Here is a 23,316-nt window from a genome sequence, read left to right on the forward strand (position 1 = left end):
ATGTTAAGCCAACCAGTATTAATTGTAGCTATCAACATTTCTCCCAACCAATCAATAAATACAATTATTGATTTTATTCACGAAAATTTATTTATAAACCAATTCAGAAGTATCATGAATTTCGTCTAATTAGTGTAAGTGGTAGTGCCGTGCTAATTGGATAATAAATAAATAATTATTGATCCATTTCACTTTCTCATTTGAAAACGATTAGTAATATTTTTATTTTTTAAACGTCTTGTGGGTTTAGATAATTAAATTACATAGATGTATCGGTTTGAGATGGTAACTTGTAGTTGTCCTTCGATTTATATAGAAATAAAACAAAAATAAATAGTATTCGTATTTTTGTATTAGTTTTTTTTAGTACTATAGTTACTATCACGCTGAATCGTCATTTTCGTGTATTTCTACTATTCCCGATACTATATTCATTTTCATCTATTAAAAAATGCTATTTCAAGAAAAATCGTCCAAACATAACAATGACAAAAATGTTAATAATAACTATTACACGCGTTCTTAAAGTATTTTATTAACTTATCATTGTAACTAATAAGAATAACATATAACAGCAAGAGAATAACTCGAATATTTTAGAGCGCAAAGACACGTTCAACGGTAACTGCGATGCTATACCTTAGTGTGTTAAAAATTAAACCGTTAATATAAATTATAAACTGTTACACAGAAAAAAATATTGTGTGTACAAAGTACACATGTCAGAAGTGAAATTCTTTGGAAAACTAATTTTTAAATCTCGTTTATTTTAGTTATCCTAATCTGTTCTCTAAACCAGATGTTTTTAGTCAATAGTAGTAATTATTAGATGTTCTACTTTTTCGCAGCCACGTGTAAAACCTGCACGATACAACGCTATGAGTGAAGATGTTCAACTTACTCGTATCCGCTCGCTAAGCCTGCACGATACAAAGCTAGTTAGTGGGTAAGATGTTCTACGTTTTCGCGGCCACGCGTTGAACCCTCGAGAACCTTGGTTACGATATCCATATTGTTGAAAACGAGACCACAGAATATAATTACTATAACGAGCAAGTAACTGAAGTTGACAGAACGGGCCGTGTCCGAATCGCCTTAGACGAGAGATACGCCGTCGCTACTGACTAGCCTTCCTACGTGTCTGACTTTGCCACGTGTAGTTAATATTACAGTAGTAGCAATTATTATATTTTGTTTCCTTTTTACTTCGTGTGTGTTTTCTCCCCCACTAGGGGAAGTTCTGAATGGCACATATAATTAATAGGTATCGATCCATTAATCATAATTCATAGCTAGCTTCTTTTATTTCAACATTTTGTGTCATTTTATTATAGTAGTTTTCATTTAGTAATTATGTTTAGTATTAACTTTGTCTAATCATTGTAACAGTTCAATTTGATTGCATCATGATTTTAGAAAACAAGCCTCAAAAATTTAACATTTTTTATTAGCTTGTATTTCTACATAATATGGTTCTATTACCATTTTCTATTAGCCTTCAGCTTTTATATTACTCTGAATTCCGTTTTGGTTGTACCGACACTATCGGCAACTCTATTCTATATGTTATTATCGAACCTGTTCGTGTTACCGTCGTTGGTGCTCCAGAACGGAATTGAAATGCCACGTACTGAGATTCCATGCTATAAATTTCCAGGAGTAACATTACACCATTCAAGAACCTTTCGTGTAACGTTACGGAGTTCAAGTTAAGTTCGAGTAACGTCCAGCTAGAAGCAGCTTGTCGCGCCGCTTAGTACATAGCTGACCACGTGCGAAGTTGACCGCAAACCACCTCTCTCCGACCCATTCCAACATCTTCGGCCATTACACACAGCGGAGTACTCACGAACCGGGAGTACAAGCAGATATTAAGGCCACTTGCCAGCCGCGGCAATATTAGTTTTTATTGGTTAATAAATTGCTTGTTAAGTGATTCTGGTTTTATTATTTGATTTGAAACCAAGTAAAGCCGCTTACCGGCACGCTGCCGCCATTTTGGCGTATTAGCCGCTGGACCGTACACCATCTTGGATTTCAAAAATGACGTCAAATTCATTATTTGCATCCTCGAGAACCTCGGATTCGATATCACTATTGTTGAAATCATAATTTTGCGCGGCGGCCATCTTGGATTTCAAAAATGATCCCAAACTCTTTCACTGCACTCTCGAGAACCTCGGATACGATATCAAAATTGTTGAAATCATAAATTTGCGTGGCGGCCATCATGGATTTCAAAAATGATGTCAAATTCGTTCTTTGCACCCTCGAGAACCTATGATATTCGTAATGTTGAAATCATAATTTTACGTGGCGGCCATCTTGGATTTAAAAAATCAAAATGGCGCGTAACTCATAATCGTGAAGATATGCAATAAAATTTCTCTCATACGTCGGTAAAGAAGTTTCACTTCAAAAAGTGTTTGTGTATGCACTCGTGCAGTTTTTAGAAATAACAATTTTGTAAAAATCTTGCAAAGATGGCTTTGATAATAATTAATATAATTAATACGGCTGAACCCTTCACCTGGTCTAATAATGGACGAAGAAACCATAAAAAATAACGAGTGACGCAAACGTCAGAAAATTTTAGGAACCAACTTCAACTTGTTACTTTTGTGTTACAACGATGCGCACGCATATTAAAATTACACTCTAATCATCTTTTCATAACGCGCCTAAGGAAGAACAAAACATTAACCATGTTAATATAAATTGTTCTAAAGGATTAAATTAAATTAGAAAAACTTGATTATAATTATTTAAGTAAAGTGTCATCAGTGCCATCCATCATAACCGATATCTTTTTTTTATGGAATAGTAGGACAAACGAGCGTACGGATCACCTGGTGTTAAGTGATCACCGTATTAGAAGTTGAATAAAAACATAGCCGATACAGTTATATAGTATATTTGGTAAAAATAGCACATTAATAATAGAAAAACACAGTTTTCAGCCTGAGCTGACACAACAGATAAAAAGATAGTTTTAGTTTTTCATTTTGACATAGAAAACCAGCAGTCACCCTAAAAATCCAAACATGCGTCATGATTCATAACCAACCAGTCAATGAACAATTGTACTTCTATGCTCTAACACACCGCCGCCCACATTCTCTTGCAACACCAGAGGAATCACAAGAGCGTTGCCTGCCTTTAAGGAAGGTTTACGCGCTTTTTTTGAAGGTACCCATGTCGTATCGCCCCGGAATCACCGAACAAGGGTGCTCATTCCACAGCTTTGTAGTACGAGGAAGAAAGCTCCTTGAAAACCGTACTGTCGAGGATGGCCACACATCCAGATGGTGGGGATGATATCCTAACTTGTGGCGTGTCGTGCGAAGGTGGAATTCGGCGCCAGGAATCAGGTGAAACAGCTCTTCAGAACACTCCCCGTGATAAATGCGGTAGAAGACACACAATGAAGCGACGTCTCTACGCAACGCCAAGTGATCCAGCCGTTCACAGAGCACTGGATCCCTGACAATTCGAGATGCTCTGCGTTGCACGCGGTCAAATGGATCGAGCTGATACTGGGGTACGCCAGACCAGAGATGACAGCAATACTCCATGTGTGGCCGGACCTGCGCTTTGTAGAGCGCTAGAATGTGGGCCGGCTTGCTCCAGATGGCCACGGAATTGGTCGACCACGCTCGAGATTTCGAGACCCAGTATTCCGATACTACGCGAGGCTTTAAGGGAAGTGTTGTCGAAGAGCGGTGATACGACAAAGAAGGTCCACTTGCATAAGCTCTCGGGAAGCCCAAATGATGGAAGTTTTGAGAGGAGCGCCTTGTGCCATACACTATCAAAGGCCTTCGCTATATCCAGGCCAACTGCCAGGCCTTCACCCTTGCTTTCATGTCCTAGTATTATACTCGATAGAATGAATGTTTAATTTGGAAATATTAAATATTATACATGAAAGTGACACAACACACAATACAGTAATAAAACAGTACTCTAACTTCATAATAGAGCGCCCGAATCAACGCACGCACGAATACACATATACACGATTTACATGTATATAATGTAGTATTCAACACGTTATACCTAGCTAGAGACTGTATAAAGATCCCACCTTCCAGGAATCGATCCATAAACACGAAAAAAAAAGTTTTGTAGATTGTATTTGTAACTGCTAACATAAATAAAATGTTATGCTAATGTTAAATTATCAAATGGTGATATTTAACTACGCAGTAAATTATAATGCTGTAGTGACTTTTAATTTTAAGAGTGTTTTAATAATTTACGTTTGACTAAACAATTTTAGCAACAAACTTCTACTATTGCTAGGTACTGCCCTCGCAACGCGACTGTCAAGAGCGAGCGAGGTGTCATGTTGTCATGTTAAATGTTAATTAGCCTCAATTGTAATTAATAAAATTAATATACAAAATATCTTTAAAATGCTAAATAAAATTTATTTTTTTAATATTTTGCCCTATTTTTTGGTAACATGTGACTGTTTTGTTGTTTTTAATTTTAGCGGATTTTAGTTTCCGCACACTTTGATTCTACAACACGTCATGTTTTAAACACAATTATCTTAAAATACTATAAATTTAGCGGTGAACGACGTTGACTTAGAGACGCGTGCGGCCACTGAGCGAGGAGACAATACCGTTCACCACTATCTAAGATTATTTTATACATTCCATTATTCTTCTTCTTGCACTACTTTAAAATTTATTTGTAATATGAAAGAGGGAACAACAGAGGAACAGATTATAGAATAGTTTTCTTATCTGTGGTCTTTGGTCTATGTTAATTGACTATTATTGTTAGTCTATGTTCCTCCGACCGCGACAGCGATAGGTAGGTCCGCGTTTGCCTAAATAATATTTCTTGATTTTTTCTATTTCTCATGTAGACTTTGCATCCAGGTGGAGCAATACCTGATCCTGGCGTCTCTAGGCTAAAAATTCTGGTCGATCAGCTACAGTACGCACGGTAAGTGATCATAATGTATACACACAAGTTCCACGTCAAATGTGTCGGGAAAAGGTGACACGTATTATCACAAACTTGATATTTGTACAAATAAATTAAAGTACATACCAACCACATTTTTTATATTGCAATAATTTTTGCTTTACTATTAATGTTACTATTCTTCCCACACATGTAATATCATTGTAATATTTTATCATTTTCTATAATTCTGTTTGTAGATATTGTCAATCAGTTCAGATGAATTAATTTTAATGTTACCCCATCTTTCCGCCGTTCTCCCAGCATCAATGCTCGTTCTTTTAGTTATGTGCTTTCTTATCTTGTATAATTTATACCAACTCAATAATCTGTACAATTATTGATACCCATGCTGAAGATGTATGACAAATTGAAATGTTTCACCTAAATAACCTACTGTCACATTTTTACATATTATGAACCTTATCAATTATGTCCAGATACAATATTTTGAAATGTAAAAATGTTAATTTTGAATTAGATGGCTTAAATAACATGAAATCTGAAAGAAACTCAAAATTATAGTAAAGCTGTTAAAACAGTGGTAATATAAACTCATGATCTTAGTATCACTCTCACAATATTTATTTATATCTAATTTGACTATGAGAAATTAGTAAGCTCCTAAAATATTGATTAATAAGCATTTAAAAAAACTTAATATTTTAAAAATTTAATATTTGTATGTATAATGTATGTACAAATTAGACTTTCAAGAGAATAATTATTAATCTATTGATGTGAAGTTTTTCCATGGATTTTTTATTAAAATGAGTATTGGTTTGATATTGTAAAGCTGAAAATCTCAATGATTTTAATCAGTTCCATACTTATTTGCTATGCAATTTGGAGATAATCTTGTCTTAGCTGTAATTAAGACATTTCTTATTAAAGTTTATTATGAAGTGTTTTTACATTTTTTAATCTATTGTCACATTATTTCCATTTCACTGTCACTAGGTCATGTTTTTATTTATTATGCTTTTGAGGGAGGGCAGCTGATATTGAATGAGCTTTATTAAAAAAAAGTGATATGTACAATATTACAGCATGTTGGTAACAGAATCTTTGAGACAATAATAAATAATTTTCAAAAAACTGATATTTTAAACGATATAATGATTGATCAGTAAAAAATGTGGTGTGATTAATTATTCCCATTCATAAATTGACATTTGACTAAATGCTGTACCTTACAAATTTTTTTTGAGAAATGTATTTGATCTCCTTGAAGACATACTTTTAGATACAAGGCAAAGGCAAGGCAAGACAAACCTTTTTATCACAATGTTAGGTGATTGCTGGAAAGCCAATTACCTTATCATTGGAAAGGGTGAGGAGGACCCATTCCATGGCCTGTTTGGAACATAAATGAACACGAAAATAATTTGACTACTTAGTAGTTAATTCAAAACTCAAAAATAGAATGTGACTTTGCATTACCAACAGAGGAAGTCATTTCGACCAAGAACTTTAAGTTAAACTACAAAATATCTTAATTCTTACTCATTATTAATTAAGTCTAGTTTAAATACAAATAATTGCATGTGTGTATAATTTTTATTCATTTTCTTTGAAATGAATTTTCCTTATTGTTATGTATTGTTGGATAGCCAAGAAAGTTTTTAAAATAATCTGCAAACCTAGTTTCTGAATATCATGACTATCTATTCATCAGTCATTATCTTCACACACATGCAATCAATTTATATTTTATATCTTTATTATTACCTAGAATAGAAAAAAAATTTCAAACCGAATTTAATAATTACGAAAAGTTCAAAATTTCTTATGGTAAACTCTAATTTATAATTCATCCTATATTTAAATTCTACTGCTAATCTAGGATAATACTATGGGAATACCCAAAATAACGAGTTACAATTGATCGAATAACAAAAATTCTGACTTTTATTTGAAAAAATATATCACTATCACTGGTTAACCCAAAGGTTTTAATAAAAGAAGATGGCCCCCTCCCAAGCTACCATAAGAAGAAAACCCAAAAATCTTATATAATACACATATATTAAAGAGAAAGTACGCTGATGTTTATATATTACATTAAAAGTTACTTATATTATGAATATATTGTATGTGTTATTATATTAACCTCCTGAGTCCGAGGGTATGATTTTTACTTATTTTTGAATTTTTAAAGATTACATATTTGCGTAGTATAGAAGTAAGAAGAAATGTAAAAAAAATATATGTGTGAAAAACTGGATTTTCCCGACGTACTATAAATAGGACAACAGTTTCATACTATTGAGTTTTAATTGTTTTGATGTACTTACTTTAGGACATTTGTTCTCTTTAACTAAATAAAACAATTTATATGCAGACATGTATTTATTAATAATGAATGCTTGGGTATCTTATTACTACATAATTATTAATTCTTATAATAAAGAAACAAATACTACTTTCAGTGCTAGTCCCATGGTTGACTATTTATGTAAATAACAAAAGAGGAACATAAAAAATCTTAAAAACGTAATAACTTTTTGGTCTAGATAATCAAGCTGTAGTACAAAACTTCATTGAATCTAATAGTATTTAAAAGTGAGATCATAAAAATAATTTATTTGATTCAGAGTCAGTGAATCCATGGAATTGAGGAAAATAATTCCTGGAACTATTTAGACATAGGAAAACTTGACAGAAGCGGCACTTAGCTGTGGTTTTTTTATTCCATCCCTCGTTACTACATCTCTGCTGCTTTTTCATAAATTTTGGCATATAGTGACTTTCTCTTCTGCAAGTGGATTTATCGTGACTTGTCTCTTTTTTTGCTGGCTAGGCTCTTCTAGCTCTTCATCCGACGATGAAGTTACGTGTAGTGTTAAGTGACAATGAGTTTATAGCCCAATTTTAATTTGTACTCATGGAGCTGAGGTATTTTATGCAAGAGAACATCATGTTCATGATCCAGGATTTCGATACTATGATATGGATCATGTGGAAGATAAACCTGATTGTCCATTTAATTTTTTGTCAGGCAGACCTCTATCTGCATTCTCTCTCCCAAATCAACGCCACTCAGCGTTGTACATTCTGATGATTTCATGTCTTGCAAATATCTTTTAATCTATTTATTCCAACGCGTACACATATGTACACGTAAATTATGTCAGCTAGACAAGTTGACATAAGTAAAACTGCCTTGTTGTCTAACCATTTGATAGTAATTTTTCCGTGTTGAGAAACTAGCACCTCAGTAGTTCCACGGTTCAGTTTCAAAAACTCAATGTTAGCGGCCATGATGCAGTCCCGAGGCACGCGATTCTTCATGATGGTACCAGTAGCATTGAAACTACGGTTACTTAATTCTTACATAATTTTTTGTTGGAGAAGTATCTCTCTCTCTCTCTCTCCCCCTTCCGCGTAGTCGTACCAGACGTACTCTGTTCACTATAGCTCTGCCTGGCTGTTGTGTTCTTGCTGCTCTAGAACTCGATCGTCCTCGAGTCAACGAAGACGAGGAAAGTGCAGGGGATGATGGTTGGGATGGTAAATTACCATCAGATTTTGAAATGAATTCATCTGATTTGGAACTGTTGAGCACAACTCAATCTGAATTGGCGCGATGTTGAGGTGGCTCATATATTTCGTCATCATCAGAAGCACTGAAATCTCCCTCACTATTGACCAAATACTCTAGAATTTGATCTTCATTTAAAACTACAACAACAAAACAAATTAAATTAAAGAACAAAAGACCTAAAATAAGTGCATTCAAAAACGAATCTCTCCGTGTAGGAAAATAATGTTCTATAAAAAGTACATTGGTGGACTTCAACCAATAAAACTGGGTTATATGGATAAAATAGTAAAATAATTTCAACAGATTGTTGTATTCATATCAATATATCTATATCGATGGCAAAAATTTGGAAGGTTTTACCTGGATGTGCCACCATTTTCTGTTTGAAACAAGCGACAGAGAGCTGTAACTTTTTTCTTTTTTACTCTCTTTGTATAGTAAGGTTACATTTTTAACAATAAATTGTTGCGAAACTGATACATTTTAGCAAAATATTTAATTTTTATGGATGTGCTATATTTAGAATATAGCACTTCGGGACTCAGAAGGTTAAATACTCATTGAATCTCAATTTTTAACACTATTCGAAGTATTGAAAAGTGGAATGTTGTTGTGCAGACCGAGAACCGGTCAAGCATTTAATTCTTCGAACGTACGTTAAACGGAAAACAAACATTTACGACTTTCGGTAACAAATTACATAATTTTAAATAATGTAATAATATTAATTCTTATAACATTTCGACTTGTCAATCGGAACATCGAAATTCGTCATAAAATATATGGGAGTATTTTTGCTGTTCCCAAAATTAACAGTAAGTATCAACTTTGTTTATTCAGTGTTGAGTGCCGTTTTTCTATACCCAGACTCTAACATAATATTGTTATAGTTTTTTTTTATGACATTAATTACTCTCAGGCAGGGTTACTAATTACTCTCACGATTCTTGAAAAAAATCTGAGCAACTCTACAATTGCGCTCGTCACCGTGAGACATATTAAGCTGTTAAGTCTTATTTGCCCAGTAATTTCACTACTTTTCTTTTTAAACATTCTTATATTAACTTGATATAAAACAAATAAGACAAATGTACTGAATTACTTCAAGGTCGCATTTCTGTTGATTGTATGGTAGAGAGGTACCTAGGTTGAAAACTCATTGTATAATTAGTATACATTTTATATTGTGTTTTACGTTGCGAAATTCCTTGAAGCCTTGAAGGTTAAGGTTTTGTTTTGTCCTGCCTTTATATAGATAGGTCCTTCTTACTTTTTTCAATAAAACCTGATTGTTGTGAACTAGTTACTTAAGTAGGTATCTGTTGTATACTTAATTATTATATCAAAAATTCATCAATTTTCTGTGGTGTCTTGCTAGATAAGTTTGCCAATTGATTAACGTACTTACTACCTACTTAGGATTTTTGGAATAAGGTTGACTTTTCATAACACTTGTAAGTATTAATTCTTATAAAAGGTTATCTTTGATTTATTTTTAGATCGAATCAATGTCTCGTCAAAAATGAAATATACGACGAATTATAACGTGGATAAGGACATAAAACTTTTCTTTCTTAGTAATAATCTTATTTTAACTTCATTTCTGTGCTTGAACTGTTTCATCTTGACCTTAAACAACACAAAGCGAGACGATAATTTATAGATAAACTCCGAAGGCACATAAAATTTATTATCATTGTTATTTATGCAACTACCTACCTTTTATATTATAAATAATATATTTTTTTAATTATTCTTTCGGTAGCACCATCTGCCAGTTACGCAAGTTATTTTATATTTATTATTAACACCTGTTCAAATATCGATATTAAGTAGGTTGAGTTTACTTGATTAAAGTGTATTCTTTTAGTACTGTAACGACTTGGCGCGAACAAGGACCGCTGGAGGAGTTTGAAATGATGCATCAGCCACCAATGATGGATATGATTCCTGTTCCCTCTGATCTACCTGTGCACAACAACGAGGAGATGAACAATGTTGGATACGAGAATAATAGCACTTATGCGTACGACGATCTTTTCCCAGCATTGCCACATTCTCAACCTCCCATTCAACGTAGTATTCAACAGGTGCCTAGCAAGATGCGCGTTGGGTCGTCTCTGCATACGCAGGTACATGCGCCTACATTAAAATTAACTCATTTTTTATTACAACCTACCGTCTATTTTATTATTACCGTCAAAGATATACCTGATCGACGCGCAGTCACCAGACGAAGGGGTTGATATTTAACTTTTAATCTATATTTATTTGTAGCCACAGTAAAATAATCCACACCGTCTCCGTATTTTTTGTCTTAGGCATAATGCTTGATTTTGGATTCTTATTCTCTAATTATGTCTATGTCTACTAAATATTTTTATCAAACTACTTGGTATTAGGCGAAAATGCTCGTAAAATGCCGATTATGACTACGCCCCCGAAATCCATGCTATAAAGTATAGCAAAACATTGAGCTTCGCAGTAATAATTGAGGTGTGACGTCAACCATGTATCATTTAAAATGGCCGATTACCGGACTTTATACATCTATTTTATTGAATATATTATTAATCATAATATCTGCATCAAAATTTAGTTCACTTTTTTCACGTATGATGAACGTGAATATTTAGTCATCACGTCCATTGAAAAGTTTTGAATCTTTCAGGTTTTCCATGTTCCATTTGAAGAAAGAAAATTAGACAATGCTAATACTTTCGGTGAAGGTGAATCATTGCGTACTTGCCAATCCATAACGAAGGACACAGGTGCCCACATTGAAATATCAACCAGCAAAGATGGAAGTCTCACCTTCCTTATAACAGGAAAAAATAGTGCTGTTCTTGATGCAAGACGTCTCATTTTAACTCATTTCCAGCAACAGGTATTTTGCTATTTACTATTAATATTCTAATCTATTCATACGTAAAATTAATACTTTTTTTTATTAGCATAACGGATCCCACTGCTGGGCAGAGGCATCTCCTGTTTTTACTCCATTTATGTCGGTCATTTGCATAGGCATCTAGATCGTTTTCCTTGCCACCTCGACGTCTTTGCCCGTCCCGAGGCACGCAATGCGTCACGACCTGTGCCCATCGGTCTGTGTGCATCCAATACAAATGCCCAGCCCAGTTTTTTTCTCCCATATCAACAATGCCATTTGGTCGGTCGCTGACAAATCTGGAGTTTGGCCTTCTGATTTTGTGTAAGTGACTATCTCTGTGCACGTAAGGTGTGTGCACTGTATAAGTAAGGATGAGCAGGATGCACATGTCAACGAGTTTGCGTTTAAGTGATAGGGGAAGATATCCCTTCATAAAGAGCTAAAGAATACTGCCATTGTTTCATACCTTTGGAGATATTGTCAAAATCCTGTGATATAATTAATGTTTTTCAGGCAAGCAAACAAATATCAATTCCAAAAGAACACCACCGTGTAATCTTGGGTAAACTGGGCCATAAATTGAAAGAATTGGAAAAAGTGACTGCAACGAAAATAAGTGTTCCAGGAATATCAGACAATAGTGAAACTATTACAATTACTGGCACCAAGGAAGGGATAGAGAAAGCTGAACATGAAATCCGTGTTTGCTCAGAAGAACAGGTAAGTTACACATAATAAAAACTAATTACTGTATATTTACTTCAGATTTGTTTACAGGTTTTACTACTTTTGGCGCGTTTGGAAAGACATACATACCAGCTGACCATAGTCTTCTAGGCACTAGGGCTTAGGCCCTACATCAGTGTTAGAACTGAGCTGTTGTAAAAGCTCATTTGATTGTAGGACTTACTTGACATAAAAATACACAATTTAACTAATGGCAGGACTCACCTGATAGGTCAAATTCAATTCTCATTTATTTATTTATCAATCATTGTTTTCTTTGTAGTGGCAAAACTACTAGGGCCAACACTATTTGACTCCATGCTACATTTTCTCTGCAACAATATGGATACCATTTCGCATTTCTTCGGGGTGGCTGAGAAGGGATTAAAAAATAAATTCAAAATCATTTTTTTTAATCCATGATGGCCGCCACACTATGTTGTCATTGTAACAATATGGGTTAAATAAAGATGATAAATTTCCATATATCCTTAAACAAGAGATATCAATGTTGGTTTAAATTTGATATAGTATGAATGGCGAAATAATGATGTTGTTTTTTTTAGTCAAGGAAAGCTCTAGAACGTATCTCAATTCCAAAAATATACCATCCATTCATCCAAGGACCATTTGGAGAACGTGCTGCAGCACTTACTGCCGAAACTGGTGCCCGTATACATATCCCTCCCACATCCACTCAAAAAGATGAGATTGTAATTGCTGGTGAAAAGAATGGAGTTCTTGCTGCCAAAGCACAGATTGAGCAAATCTATGAGGAGATGGTAATTTATGTTCTGATTATCCTTACAAGAAATGTTTTTCTAATATTAACACTTAATAATTTATTTGAATAAAATAATTTATAGTTTATAATCCACTTTGCTTCATAAGTGAATATAAAAACTCCTTTCTGTTTTAGAAAAAGAAGTGTCAAACCGTAAAGGTGGAGGTGCCTAAATCGCAACATAAATATGTTATTGGTGCTCGTGGAACAACTATTCAAGAAATACTAAGGGAGACTGGTGTGTCTGTTGAGATGCCACCACCTGATTCTCCTCTTGGGACAATCACTCTTCATGGACCACACAACAAGATAGGCTCAGGTATGATTTTCTACATTGTCTTGCGTATTTTTCAATATCATCCAGCAACCAACCTGACATATCTATAGTCATCTATAGTAGTTTTAAGTGTACTATAAAGTAATTTTTATTTTGGATTAGGTTATTAATTTATATTTTTACTCTTTAATTAGTTCTTGGATTAATTATTAAATTTTAATCAGGTTGTAGGTTGTAATGATTTTATTATTGCGTTTTAATATATGTTTATTTTGCAGCTCTTACCATGGTATGCGAAAAGGCGAATTCAGTTAAAACAGCAACTGTTGATGCTCCAACATGGATTCATAAGTATATCATTGGAAAAGATGGTTCAAACATTAAGAAGATTACACAGGACTACCCTAAGGTAATTCTGTTAATTAATTTTAATTACAATGTTGTGAGTATCAACTTAATGTTATAAGGTTTTAAGAATGTGTTACTGTTTCTTCTAGATTCACGTTGATATTACACATTCAGAAGACAAAGTGAAAATTGATGGACCCCCAGAAGAAGTTGAACGTGTTACAGTAGAATTGGATGACTTTGTAAAAAATTTGCTTGCAACAATAACATATGTTGATTTGACTGTTGATTCTAAGTATTTTAAACACATAATTGGCAAAAGTGGAGCAAACAGTAAGTTTATTTAAATTATTTTGCATTGTTGATATTGTTTATAGGTATGGATAATTTCATTTTAATATTTTTCTAGTTCATAGGCTGAAGGATGAGACTGGTGTTGTGATCAATATTTTAAAGAATGAAAGCAACAATACAATACGAATTGAAGGAACCCAACAAGGTGTTGCAGATGCTGAAAGGGAACTGAGAGAAATGGTCATGAAATTAGAAAATGAGAGATCTAAAGAATTTTATGTTGACCATAGATATATTAAGTCCTTAATAGGTACAAGAGGTGAAAGAATTAAGGAAATACGTGAAAAATTCGACCGGGTGTTTATATCACTGCCTGATCAGGGTCAAAAGAGAAGTCCAATTAAATTAAGAGGTCCCCAGGAAGATATCGAAAAATGTGAAAAGTACCTCCATAAACTAATGAAAGAAATTGCAGAGTCATCATATGTACAAGAACTGCCTATATTCAAACAGTTCCACAAATTCATTATTGGAAAGGGTGGACTAAACCTGAAAAAGATTCGGGATGAGACACAGACTGTAATTGACCTACCAGCTGAAGGAGATGATAGTGATGTTATAACTGTAAGAGGTAAACGAGAAAATGTAGAAGAAGCTGTAAAAAGAATACAACAAATACACAATGAGAAAGCAAACATTGTTACTGAAGAAGTTACAATTCCACCTAAATACTATAATTCACTGATAGGAGCTGGTGGTAAACTTATTCATTCCATTATGGAGGAGTGTGGTGGTGTACTCATTAAATTTCCTCCTGCAGAAAGTGACAGTGATAAAGTAATTATTAAGGGTCCAATTGAAGATGTTGAGAAGGCCAAGCAACAATTGTTAGCCCATGCTTCAGAGAGAGAGCTTACGTCACATACAGCGACAGTAAGAGCAAAATCAGAACATCACAAATTCCTTATTGGAAAGAATGGTGCCAATATTAAGAAAATACGTGAACAAACTGGTGCTAGGATTGTCTTTCCTACCGACAAAGATGAGGATAAGGAGGCCATCTTTATTATAGGTATGACATTCCTTATATATATTATATTTCTTACTATATTATTACCTTACTTGTCTTACTTATATTAGTAACAGTTATTGGATGGGCTGAAATATTCATGTAATATCATTGATAATCACATTTAAAAATATAACAATTTACTATAAATAATTCATGATAATATGTATATCTTTATACTCTGTTTACTTATTTATCCTTCCATTCTATAAAATACGATTCTGAGAAAGAAACAATTTTAGTAGTAGACACAGTTTTGCTTCAGACCGTGTTTGAGCATGATTGTGAGTCTTGTTGTTTAATGTATGTCAATGGTGCTATGCATATTCTGAGCAGTATAAATAGAGTAAATTTTAAGGTAGTCCTAAAATGTCCTGTTACCAGGTCGGGAAGATCAAGTGGAAGCAGCCCGTAAACAACTTGAGGCAGCTGTATCAGATATCAGCAATGTCTCAGAGAGTGAGATGTCTGTTGATCCTAAGCATCACCGACACTTTGTGGCAAGACGTGGTGAGGTGCTGCGTCGCATTGCTGACGATTGTGGTGGCGTTCAGATATCTTTCCCGAGGCAAGGTGTCAACAGTGATCGTGTTGTGCTCAAGGGTCCTAAAGAATGTATTGAAGCTGCTAAAATTAGGATAAGTGAAATCATTGAAGATTTAGATGCTAAGGTTTGTATAGTTGCATGATTTTTACAAATCTTTGTATTTATCATGCCCATGTTTTTACTCGCACAAAACTAACAAATGCTGGGAACAAAAAAAAATTACTAACATCCAATTGAAGTAGCTACTAATAGTTTCGCCCAGTCAATATGAGACTGGGACGCACTGCTAATTATCTCGCCATGATAAATACCTCTGCAAGTTCTGAAACTAGTTGGTTATGATACAAAGTTAAATGATTCTGTTAAAAATTCAGAGGTACCCAGCCTTTTTCTCATAGGTCACATTCAAAATTTAGCTGGTGGACTACCTGCAGCTACATTTCAACCATGTTCCCAAAATTCACCAAAAATGTGAATAATTAGATCTACCTATGGTAAATATAGTTAAAAAAAAAGTGATTCCAAAAATCTCATTTCTTTTCACTCCCACTTTGAGATGTAAAGGGTTAAATGTTTGTCCATGATAACTTACTTAAGTGATTATTTATATTTTATTATTTGTGTGAACCAAACTAACAATTTGTAAATGATAAGAAATTCACATTAAACGTGATCTGAAACAAATTAGAATATTGGGGGCTGTTGAATAACAATTTTGATTGTTGGCAGGTGACAATTGATTGCATAATTCCGCAAAGACATCATCGCACTGTGATGGGGTCTAGAGGTTCAAAGGTTAAGGACATCACAGCAGAGTTTGATGTGCAAATAAAGTTCCCTGAGCGAGATACAACAGATGGTGCCGAACAACAAGTTCGTTATGATGACAATGCAGAGCCAGGTCCTAATGATATAATTAGGATAACCGGACGCCCAGAAAACTGTGAAGCCGCGAAGCAAGCACTTTTGGACCAGGTAATAATTCCTATTATGTTAGTTTTTGATCCAAGTGGCTGATCTTTGAGCAATGGGCGTTAACTGCTATGCTGCAGAAGAGGGCTATTCGCGCGATTATGACCTAGGTCCTAAAGAATCATTAAGAGAAAAATTTAAAGAAATAAACATTTTGACTGTTACTTCTCAATATATTTTTGATAATGTTCTGTGTGTTCATAAGCACATTGAGGAATTCTCTAGAAACTGTGACATTCATAATGTTAACATGAGGAACAAACATAAACTTGTTATGCCTACTACTCGGTTGGGGCGAGTTAGTAAGTCTTTTGTTGGGCGATGTATATGCTTCTACAATATGATCCCTGAAAATGTACAAAACAAATTTAAAAGAATTGTTAAAAAACGTTTGTGTGGGAAAGGTTATTATAGCATAAACGATTTTCTTAATAAAACCACAGATTGGGAATAAAGCGAACACCCTCAGGCTCTTTAATTATAAATGTTTATTGTACGATATCACATTGTAATCCATATTTTATATTTAAAAAAAAAGCCCGCTGAGTTTCTTGCGCCCATTCTTCTCAGGTCTTTTTGTTGGGGCAGTCTCTTTGGAATGGGTGGTAGTTTTTGACGTTCAATAAGTGATTTTGAATAAAAATATTTGAATTTGAATAACATGATGATTTGAGCATGTGCAGTAAATTACACTAAAGTTACATGACTTTAAAATGAGTTTACCCATTGACAAAAATGTCATTACAGTTCTTTGGACAATGTTGCTATTTCAGAATTTTTTTTTGTAATGTGATATTTTTTATTAGGTTCCTGTAACAATAGAAGCGGAAGTGCCAAATGAATTGCATAGGCTGCTTGCTGGCCAGAAGAGAAGAGAGTTGATGCAGACCTATGATGTGCACATTCTTATGCCAGCAAATGATGAAAATAGTGACATTGTCAAGGTACATTTTATTGATTTTATGAAAATTACTTGATGCAACCTGGTGTTACTCAAGAGTATGAAGTAATTAGTTTACCTATATACTTGTTTGTCCATTAATTCCATAGGAAAAAATACCTTATTTGGTTTTCCTCCACCACACGCAATTTTATGCCCATTCGTTTTCCACTCTCTGACTCGTCTTAGTCTAGAAGTACCCATTCTCAAAATTTGAAACGACTGCCAATTTCACAGTCACTTAGAAGGTTACCAAAAAATCAAGGAACTTTATTGAAACAGACAATTCTTAAGTTCCAGCACTAAAAGATGTATGTCCATAGCTTATTGTTCTTTTCTCTGATATGGTGTTCAGTGCCCACATCAGAGCTGCTGTAATGGAGAATATTACTATGTATGTATCTATGTATTATATCACTTGAAACTAGGTGTATGAATATGAAATACGCCAGGTTGTGATTTAATAATATTTTTTTGCTTTCCTCATAAAAGTAACTTCAATACACACTTACGCATACTATATACGCTTAGATATAGTGTATGTAATAATTTTCGTTTCCACATTATTTAATTATTTCATACGTTTGAAATGTCGCTATGAGTGAGTGAAGCATAGTTACATCCCTGTGGTCACAAACCTTCGCTCCGTAGCGCCTAGCTAAACAACTTAAGATTTCGTAAAATGTACATGTAAATCTTATTAAATTTTTTGTATTTAATAGAGCCAATACTGTAAAGTAAAAATTAAAATTTGATGAGTAATAAAATCAAATGAAGAACATTGTCGGGAGCTGTGAACGGCTCGATTAAATGATTGCAGATAGGCATTGCTTCATTTTGTATGTTCTGTTGCAATTTATCTTTGTTTGTAGTTTAAGACCTGTTAGACCATCCATATCGCTGCCGCAGAATTCCACCACTACACCACCTGCCGCAGGCTAAAATAATATCATCTGCATGAGTGGCATTCTCCCATAGTGCAGTTTTTAAGGAACTTCCTTCCACATACAACCAAACTATACAACAAACCATCACTTTTTTTTTTTTATGGAAAAGGAGGATAAACTTGCGTTCGGGTCACATGGAGTTAAGTGATCACCGCAGCCCACATTATTTTGCAACACCTGCGGAGCGTTGCCGGCCTTTAAGAAAGGTGTACGCGCTATTTTTGAAGGTACCCATGTCGTATCGTCCCGGAAATACCGCACAAGGAAAATCCACAGCTTAGTAGTACGTTGAAGAAAGTTCCTTGAAAACTGCACTGTTTAGGACCACCACACATTCAGATAGTGGGGATGATATCCTAATTTGTGGCGTGTCGTGTGAAGACGGCGGCGATGATAACATAATGCGGTACACACAATTAAGCGACGCCAAGTGAGCCAGTCGTTCACAGGGCACTGGGTTGGGTCCCCGACAATTCGAGCTGCTCTGCGTTGCACACGGTCAGATAGATCGAGCTGATACGAGGGTGCGCCAGATCAATACTCCATGTGGCCGGATCTGCGCCTTATTTTTATTATTAGCGTTTTCGCTAGAATGTGGGCCGGCTTGAAGTTTTGCCATGCTCTATTTATAACGCCCAGCTTCTTCGAAGCCAATTTGACTTTGCCAAATATGTCCGATTGTCTGTCTCACTATACCATAAAAAAATTTGTTGCTAATGATGCAGTGTAATATAGTCGCCCAGAGAGCCTATAAATATTATACAAATGCTATAAATATTTTTGCATTTGATTATAAAAAATAATAAATTATGCTTAATTTTTTTACAGTTAACTGGTACTCCTGTGAATGTGGAGAGAGCCAAGGAAGCTCTTGTCGAGAAGATAGCTGAAATGGAAAAAGAAAGAGAAGACAGAATTCTCAGGTGACTACACTATTTTTTTAATGAACTATTTCTGCACTATTATTTTTATTATAACAATAACGCGCATTTTTTAAATTTCAGATCCTTTGAAGTAAAGTTCCAAGTAGACCCTGAGTACCATCCACTTGTCATTGGCTCGGGTGGACTTGTGATTAGAAAGATTCGTACTGACTATGGAGTACAAATCAATCTGCCAAAACGTGGTGAGCCCGATGATAACATTATAACCATCCAGGGTTATGAAGACAAGGTGCTGCAGGCTAAGGATGCCATTATGGCAATTGTTCAACAACTTGTATGTATCTAGGAAACAGATTCAATTACTTTTAAACATTAAGGAGATCTAAAATGTCTAATTTATTTGAAACAGGACAATCGGTACCGAGAGGAGGTCGATATCGACCCGCGTGTGCACAGACGTCTCATAGGGCTGAAGGGAAGGAACATTCGTCGCATCATGGACGAGTACAAGGTCGACATCCGCTTCCCCAAGCAGCCTGCTGATGGTAGTTCAGCGCCCCCAGCAATGACAGTAGTCATTGCAGGTAATGAGGAGGACAATGTACTCGATGCCAAGGACCATCTGCTCAATGTTGCCGAGGAATATGTAAGTTTCTATAGAATTTAATCTATTAACATACACCTAATGTATCTGGAAGGAAAATAAGATTAATCGCAAACGTTATTAAGAATCTATTCTCGAATCAGTAATCCATTCTAGTAAAGTCGCGGAACAAATATACAACAAAGTGATCTTATTTAACAACAGGCCTGAACTCAGGCAGGTTAATTATAATATAACTACATTAAGAATGAACTTTTTGAAAGCGACGTTCTTTTATAACCTGCCAGTAATATCTTCGAACGAATAAAGCCTTTTTCCTGGATTTTGGTATCACACAATTAAATTATTTTTTTCTTATATGTATGTCACTATTTCAATGCCCTGACTTGTTCTCTGACAGAAGATACACGCCACTTGTTGGGTCGCCTGCCAGACACCGCAGGTACATATGGCCCAACGACGAAAGCCTCATTCGATTTCGAATGCTATTTTCCTTTGAAATTATAATAGAATAAAAGTCCGTTAAGTTCTGTACAAATAAGAACAAATACAATGGGATGTTGGCATACAACAGTTAACGGAAAAAGGGTGCAGGGACTTCAGTCTTTGGATGTGATAGTGAATGCCCAGATTTGTTATTTTTCATAGTTTTACCCAATATTTGGTAGTTTGGTGTTTTATAATACATCTAGATTCTAGACTGTATTTCCAAGACATTAGAATAATTATAATAGCATGATACACAGTTTTTGTTGATATAAATTCGACTTGAAATAGCGTTTATTCAAATTTAATAAGGACTTTGAAGCGTAGTATCCTTTGTCTTTTTTTTATAATATATTTATTTTAGAATATGTTGAAATATGTATACGATCAAGGTCAAGCGATTCTTCATAGTCTTTCGGAATGAATATCTCAAATTAATTCAATGAAAGCATATCTATTTTAGTTTTGTTTTAGAAAATAACATATATTGTTCATTATAAAACCATAAATATATATAGAAATAAAACCATTTGTTTTCATTGAAAATACTCATTTATTCTAAATATGAAGGTTTCTCAACTTTGTGTCGTGTGTGTAATCTTTATATATATATTTTTTGTGTGCGTGTGTATGTCACTGAACTCCTCCTAGACGGCTGGACCGATTTTGGTGAAATATTTATGAGTTCAAGGGGATTCGAGGATGGTTTAGATTCACAATTGAACTACCTCCTAAACGGCTGGACCGATTTTGATGATATTTTTGTTTATTTCAGTGAATTTGAGATTGGTTTAGGTTCTCAATTCCGTCCATATAATAGAATTCTCCTGCTCATGTGTATGTTAGTGAACTCCTCCTAACGGTTGGAACGATTTTTCAAATTTAAGACGTATGTACAGGACATCGTCTGTTGGGTCCACTAGTATAATATAAAACACAATATAAATAATTTATGCATGGGTCTTATTTATAGCTTGTTTCGACAGCTTTCAGATACTTTCACTGAAATTATCTTAACAATAAGCATTCTTATAGCAACACATAAATAATACGCATAGATACACTTTCACGCTTAAAATCCGCGCGACAAAATCGCTCGGTAGTCCGCGGAGTTGAAGCTTAGAGGATGTGTGTGTTTGTTACAGTTACAAGATGTGACAGACCGGTACCAACGACCGGCTGCCCCGTCATTGGGTGACTTCGGCGAGGCTCTGACCGTGGAAAGTTCAGCCCCAGCTGTGAATGCCAATAATCCTCCATCAACTGGTTTCGTGGTTAAGGGCGGGCCGTGGGAGCAACGCGCCCCAGACACTGCCTCAACTCATGAATTTCCAACCATGCCTGGAGGACCTCGCGCAGCCCCAGCCCCTCAGCCTACTTCTGCTCCACCAACCTGGGGACCCCGTCGCTAAATTCTTCATACCATCAGAACACCTGAACCACAACATCTAAAACTGGTTTTTTATATGACTATTCCGCTATTTAAGTATGTGCATGTCTCTTCAACTAGACTTCTTCATTTTCTTTTATTTTATTAATCTTTGTTTCATAACTTAACTGTCGTGTAGATTATCAATTTAAATATATACATATCCCTGACCAGTGTGCTATAAGGTTGAGGCCTAAGCTTGGAGTTATTGAGATACACTCGCGAAAATTCCTAAATTTTACAGTTAATTAACACTTGACTCAGATTTAAGCATTTATAACATGTAACAGCTGAACAGTCAATAGATTAATAAGATTGACTTAATTCTTGATTTTAATGTCTTTTTCATAACTTAATGTTCTTCCAGTCGCAGTATTGGAAGATTATAAGCTAACATTTTAAAATCTAAAGGTTGTTTTTGTCTTTTCCGAATTAAGCCATACCGTTGTATTTTTATTTCTTAGTTGATAAATTGCATAGATGTTAATTATTATTTTATTGAATATGCCATTATTTGAGATGTTTATCATGTTGGTTTGATTTTTACATAATATAATTATGCATAATAATAATATATAATATTGATAATAATATAAGTTACGTAACATGGTTCAATACATACTATTTTTTTACTTTTTCTTCACGCTCTTTTTTGTTTACAATTTTGTTTTGCGTTGTCTTTTATATGGACTATTGAGCTAATGTTATTTAACCATGTTATGTAGGTACACAATATGTGTAATTGTACTTATTGGGAAAATGTAATGGAATAATTTTTCATAATATTATCTTTTTTATGTTTGTAGTGTTACCTACAAAAATGAATTGAGTAAATCATAAGATGAAAAGTAATATTTTTACAAAGTAATTGTACATAGGTAATTGTGGTTGAAATATTAAATAAAACCTTTTACAATTATCTCATTGTTTCATTTATAAATATTCCTACTTCTTTTGTAGACGCCTTTCTTTAAATAGATTAACACCGTGTGGCCATTGACGTACAATAAGTAAGAACTAGACTCACAATTAGCTCATAATTGTTTAAAGAAAACTACCTACGAGTCTATTAGGTTGTGTTCCGACTGCGCTTTGAATATAACGCCACGCAATAACAAAGGGTTCAGTGAAAAACTGCCCGAATAACTTCATATCCTAACTTAAAGGATGCAATGTCGTATTTCACGTAAGTGCCCCTTTAAATTAACAAAATTATGTAGTTACTAAAATTACGTCTAATCATTTTGCCACATAATTACATTTGAATTAGTAACTGTAAACGAAGTAATTAAATTAAACGAAGTGTTTGCTGCCGATGAAATGTGCGAAGGAGACGTCCGTCTCATTTCGTACCATAATCAATGAGCGTAGGTATACAATAGACTGAACATTACCAGGAAAAAAGGTGTTAATTTGCATAAATGTTTTAATGTTATCTGTATACGTACCTATATACAACGCCGCTTGGACATTTTTGACGACTTTTAGGCGATTGGGAGTCCAGTTGTTTAGACGTACTGACAGTAGTCAATGCGTGTGGCAAATAAAATATATTATTTAACAAGATGGCGGTAGTAAACATCATAACT

The 23,316-nt window shown here is 34.5% G+C and overlaps 1 protein-coding gene across 2 annotated transcripts; it reads left to right on the plus strand.

Moving 5' to 3' along the window:
• Window positions 1–4,751: 4,751 nt before the first annotated feature.
• On the plus strand, window positions 4,752–22,646 carry LOC126966838 (vigilin). 2 transcript variants are annotated; one of them, XM_050811100.1, is made up of 17 exons: window positions 4,752–4,827; window positions 4,896–4,962; window positions 10,401–10,662; window positions 11,202–11,417; window positions 11,934–12,140; window positions 12,713–12,928; window positions 13,066–13,249; window positions 13,486–13,616; window positions 13,705–13,888; window positions 13,965–14,921; window positions 15,303–15,589; window positions 16,195–16,440; window positions 17,244–17,381; window positions 19,153–19,247; window positions 19,329–19,542; window positions 19,618–19,854; window positions 21,444–22,646. In XM_050811100.1, the coding sequence occupies exons 3-17, from the start codon at window positions 10,447–10,449 to the stop codon at window positions 21,708–21,710; spliced, it is 3,795 nt and encodes a 1,264-aa protein (XP_050667057.1). In that variant the 5' UTR covers window positions 4,752–4,827; window positions 4,896–4,962; window positions 10,401–10,446; the 3' UTR covers window positions 21,711–22,646. The 2 variants fall into 2 exon arrangements, with proteins under 2 accessions (XP_050667057.1, XP_050667056.1); XM_050811099.1 differs by having other exon boundaries at window positions 4,809–4,827; window positions 4,883–4,962.
• The last annotated feature ends 670 nt before the right edge of the window (window positions 22,647–23,316 follow it).

This window comes from Leptidea sinapis, chromosome 11 (assembly GCF_905404315.1).
Source record: "Leptidea sinapis chromosome 11, ilLepSina1.1, whole genome shotgun sequence".
In the NCBI taxonomy this organism is placed as follows: domain Eukaryota; kingdom Metazoa; phylum Arthropoda; class Insecta; order Lepidoptera; family Pieridae; genus Leptidea; species Leptidea sinapis.

Coding starts and splice junctions, on each gene's coding strand:
- LOC126966838 (XM_050811100.1), top strand. CDS start 10,447: ATGATGCATCAGCCACCAATGATGGATATGATTCCTGTTCCCTCTGAT. Junction 13,889..13,964: donor TGGCAAAAGTGGAGCAAACA/GTAAGTTTATTT, acceptor ATATTTTTCTAG/TTCATAGGCTGAAGGATGAG. Junction 19,855..21,443: donor TCAATGTTGCCGAGGAATAT/GTAAGTTTCTAT, acceptor TGTTTGTTACAG/TTACAAGATGTGACAGACCG.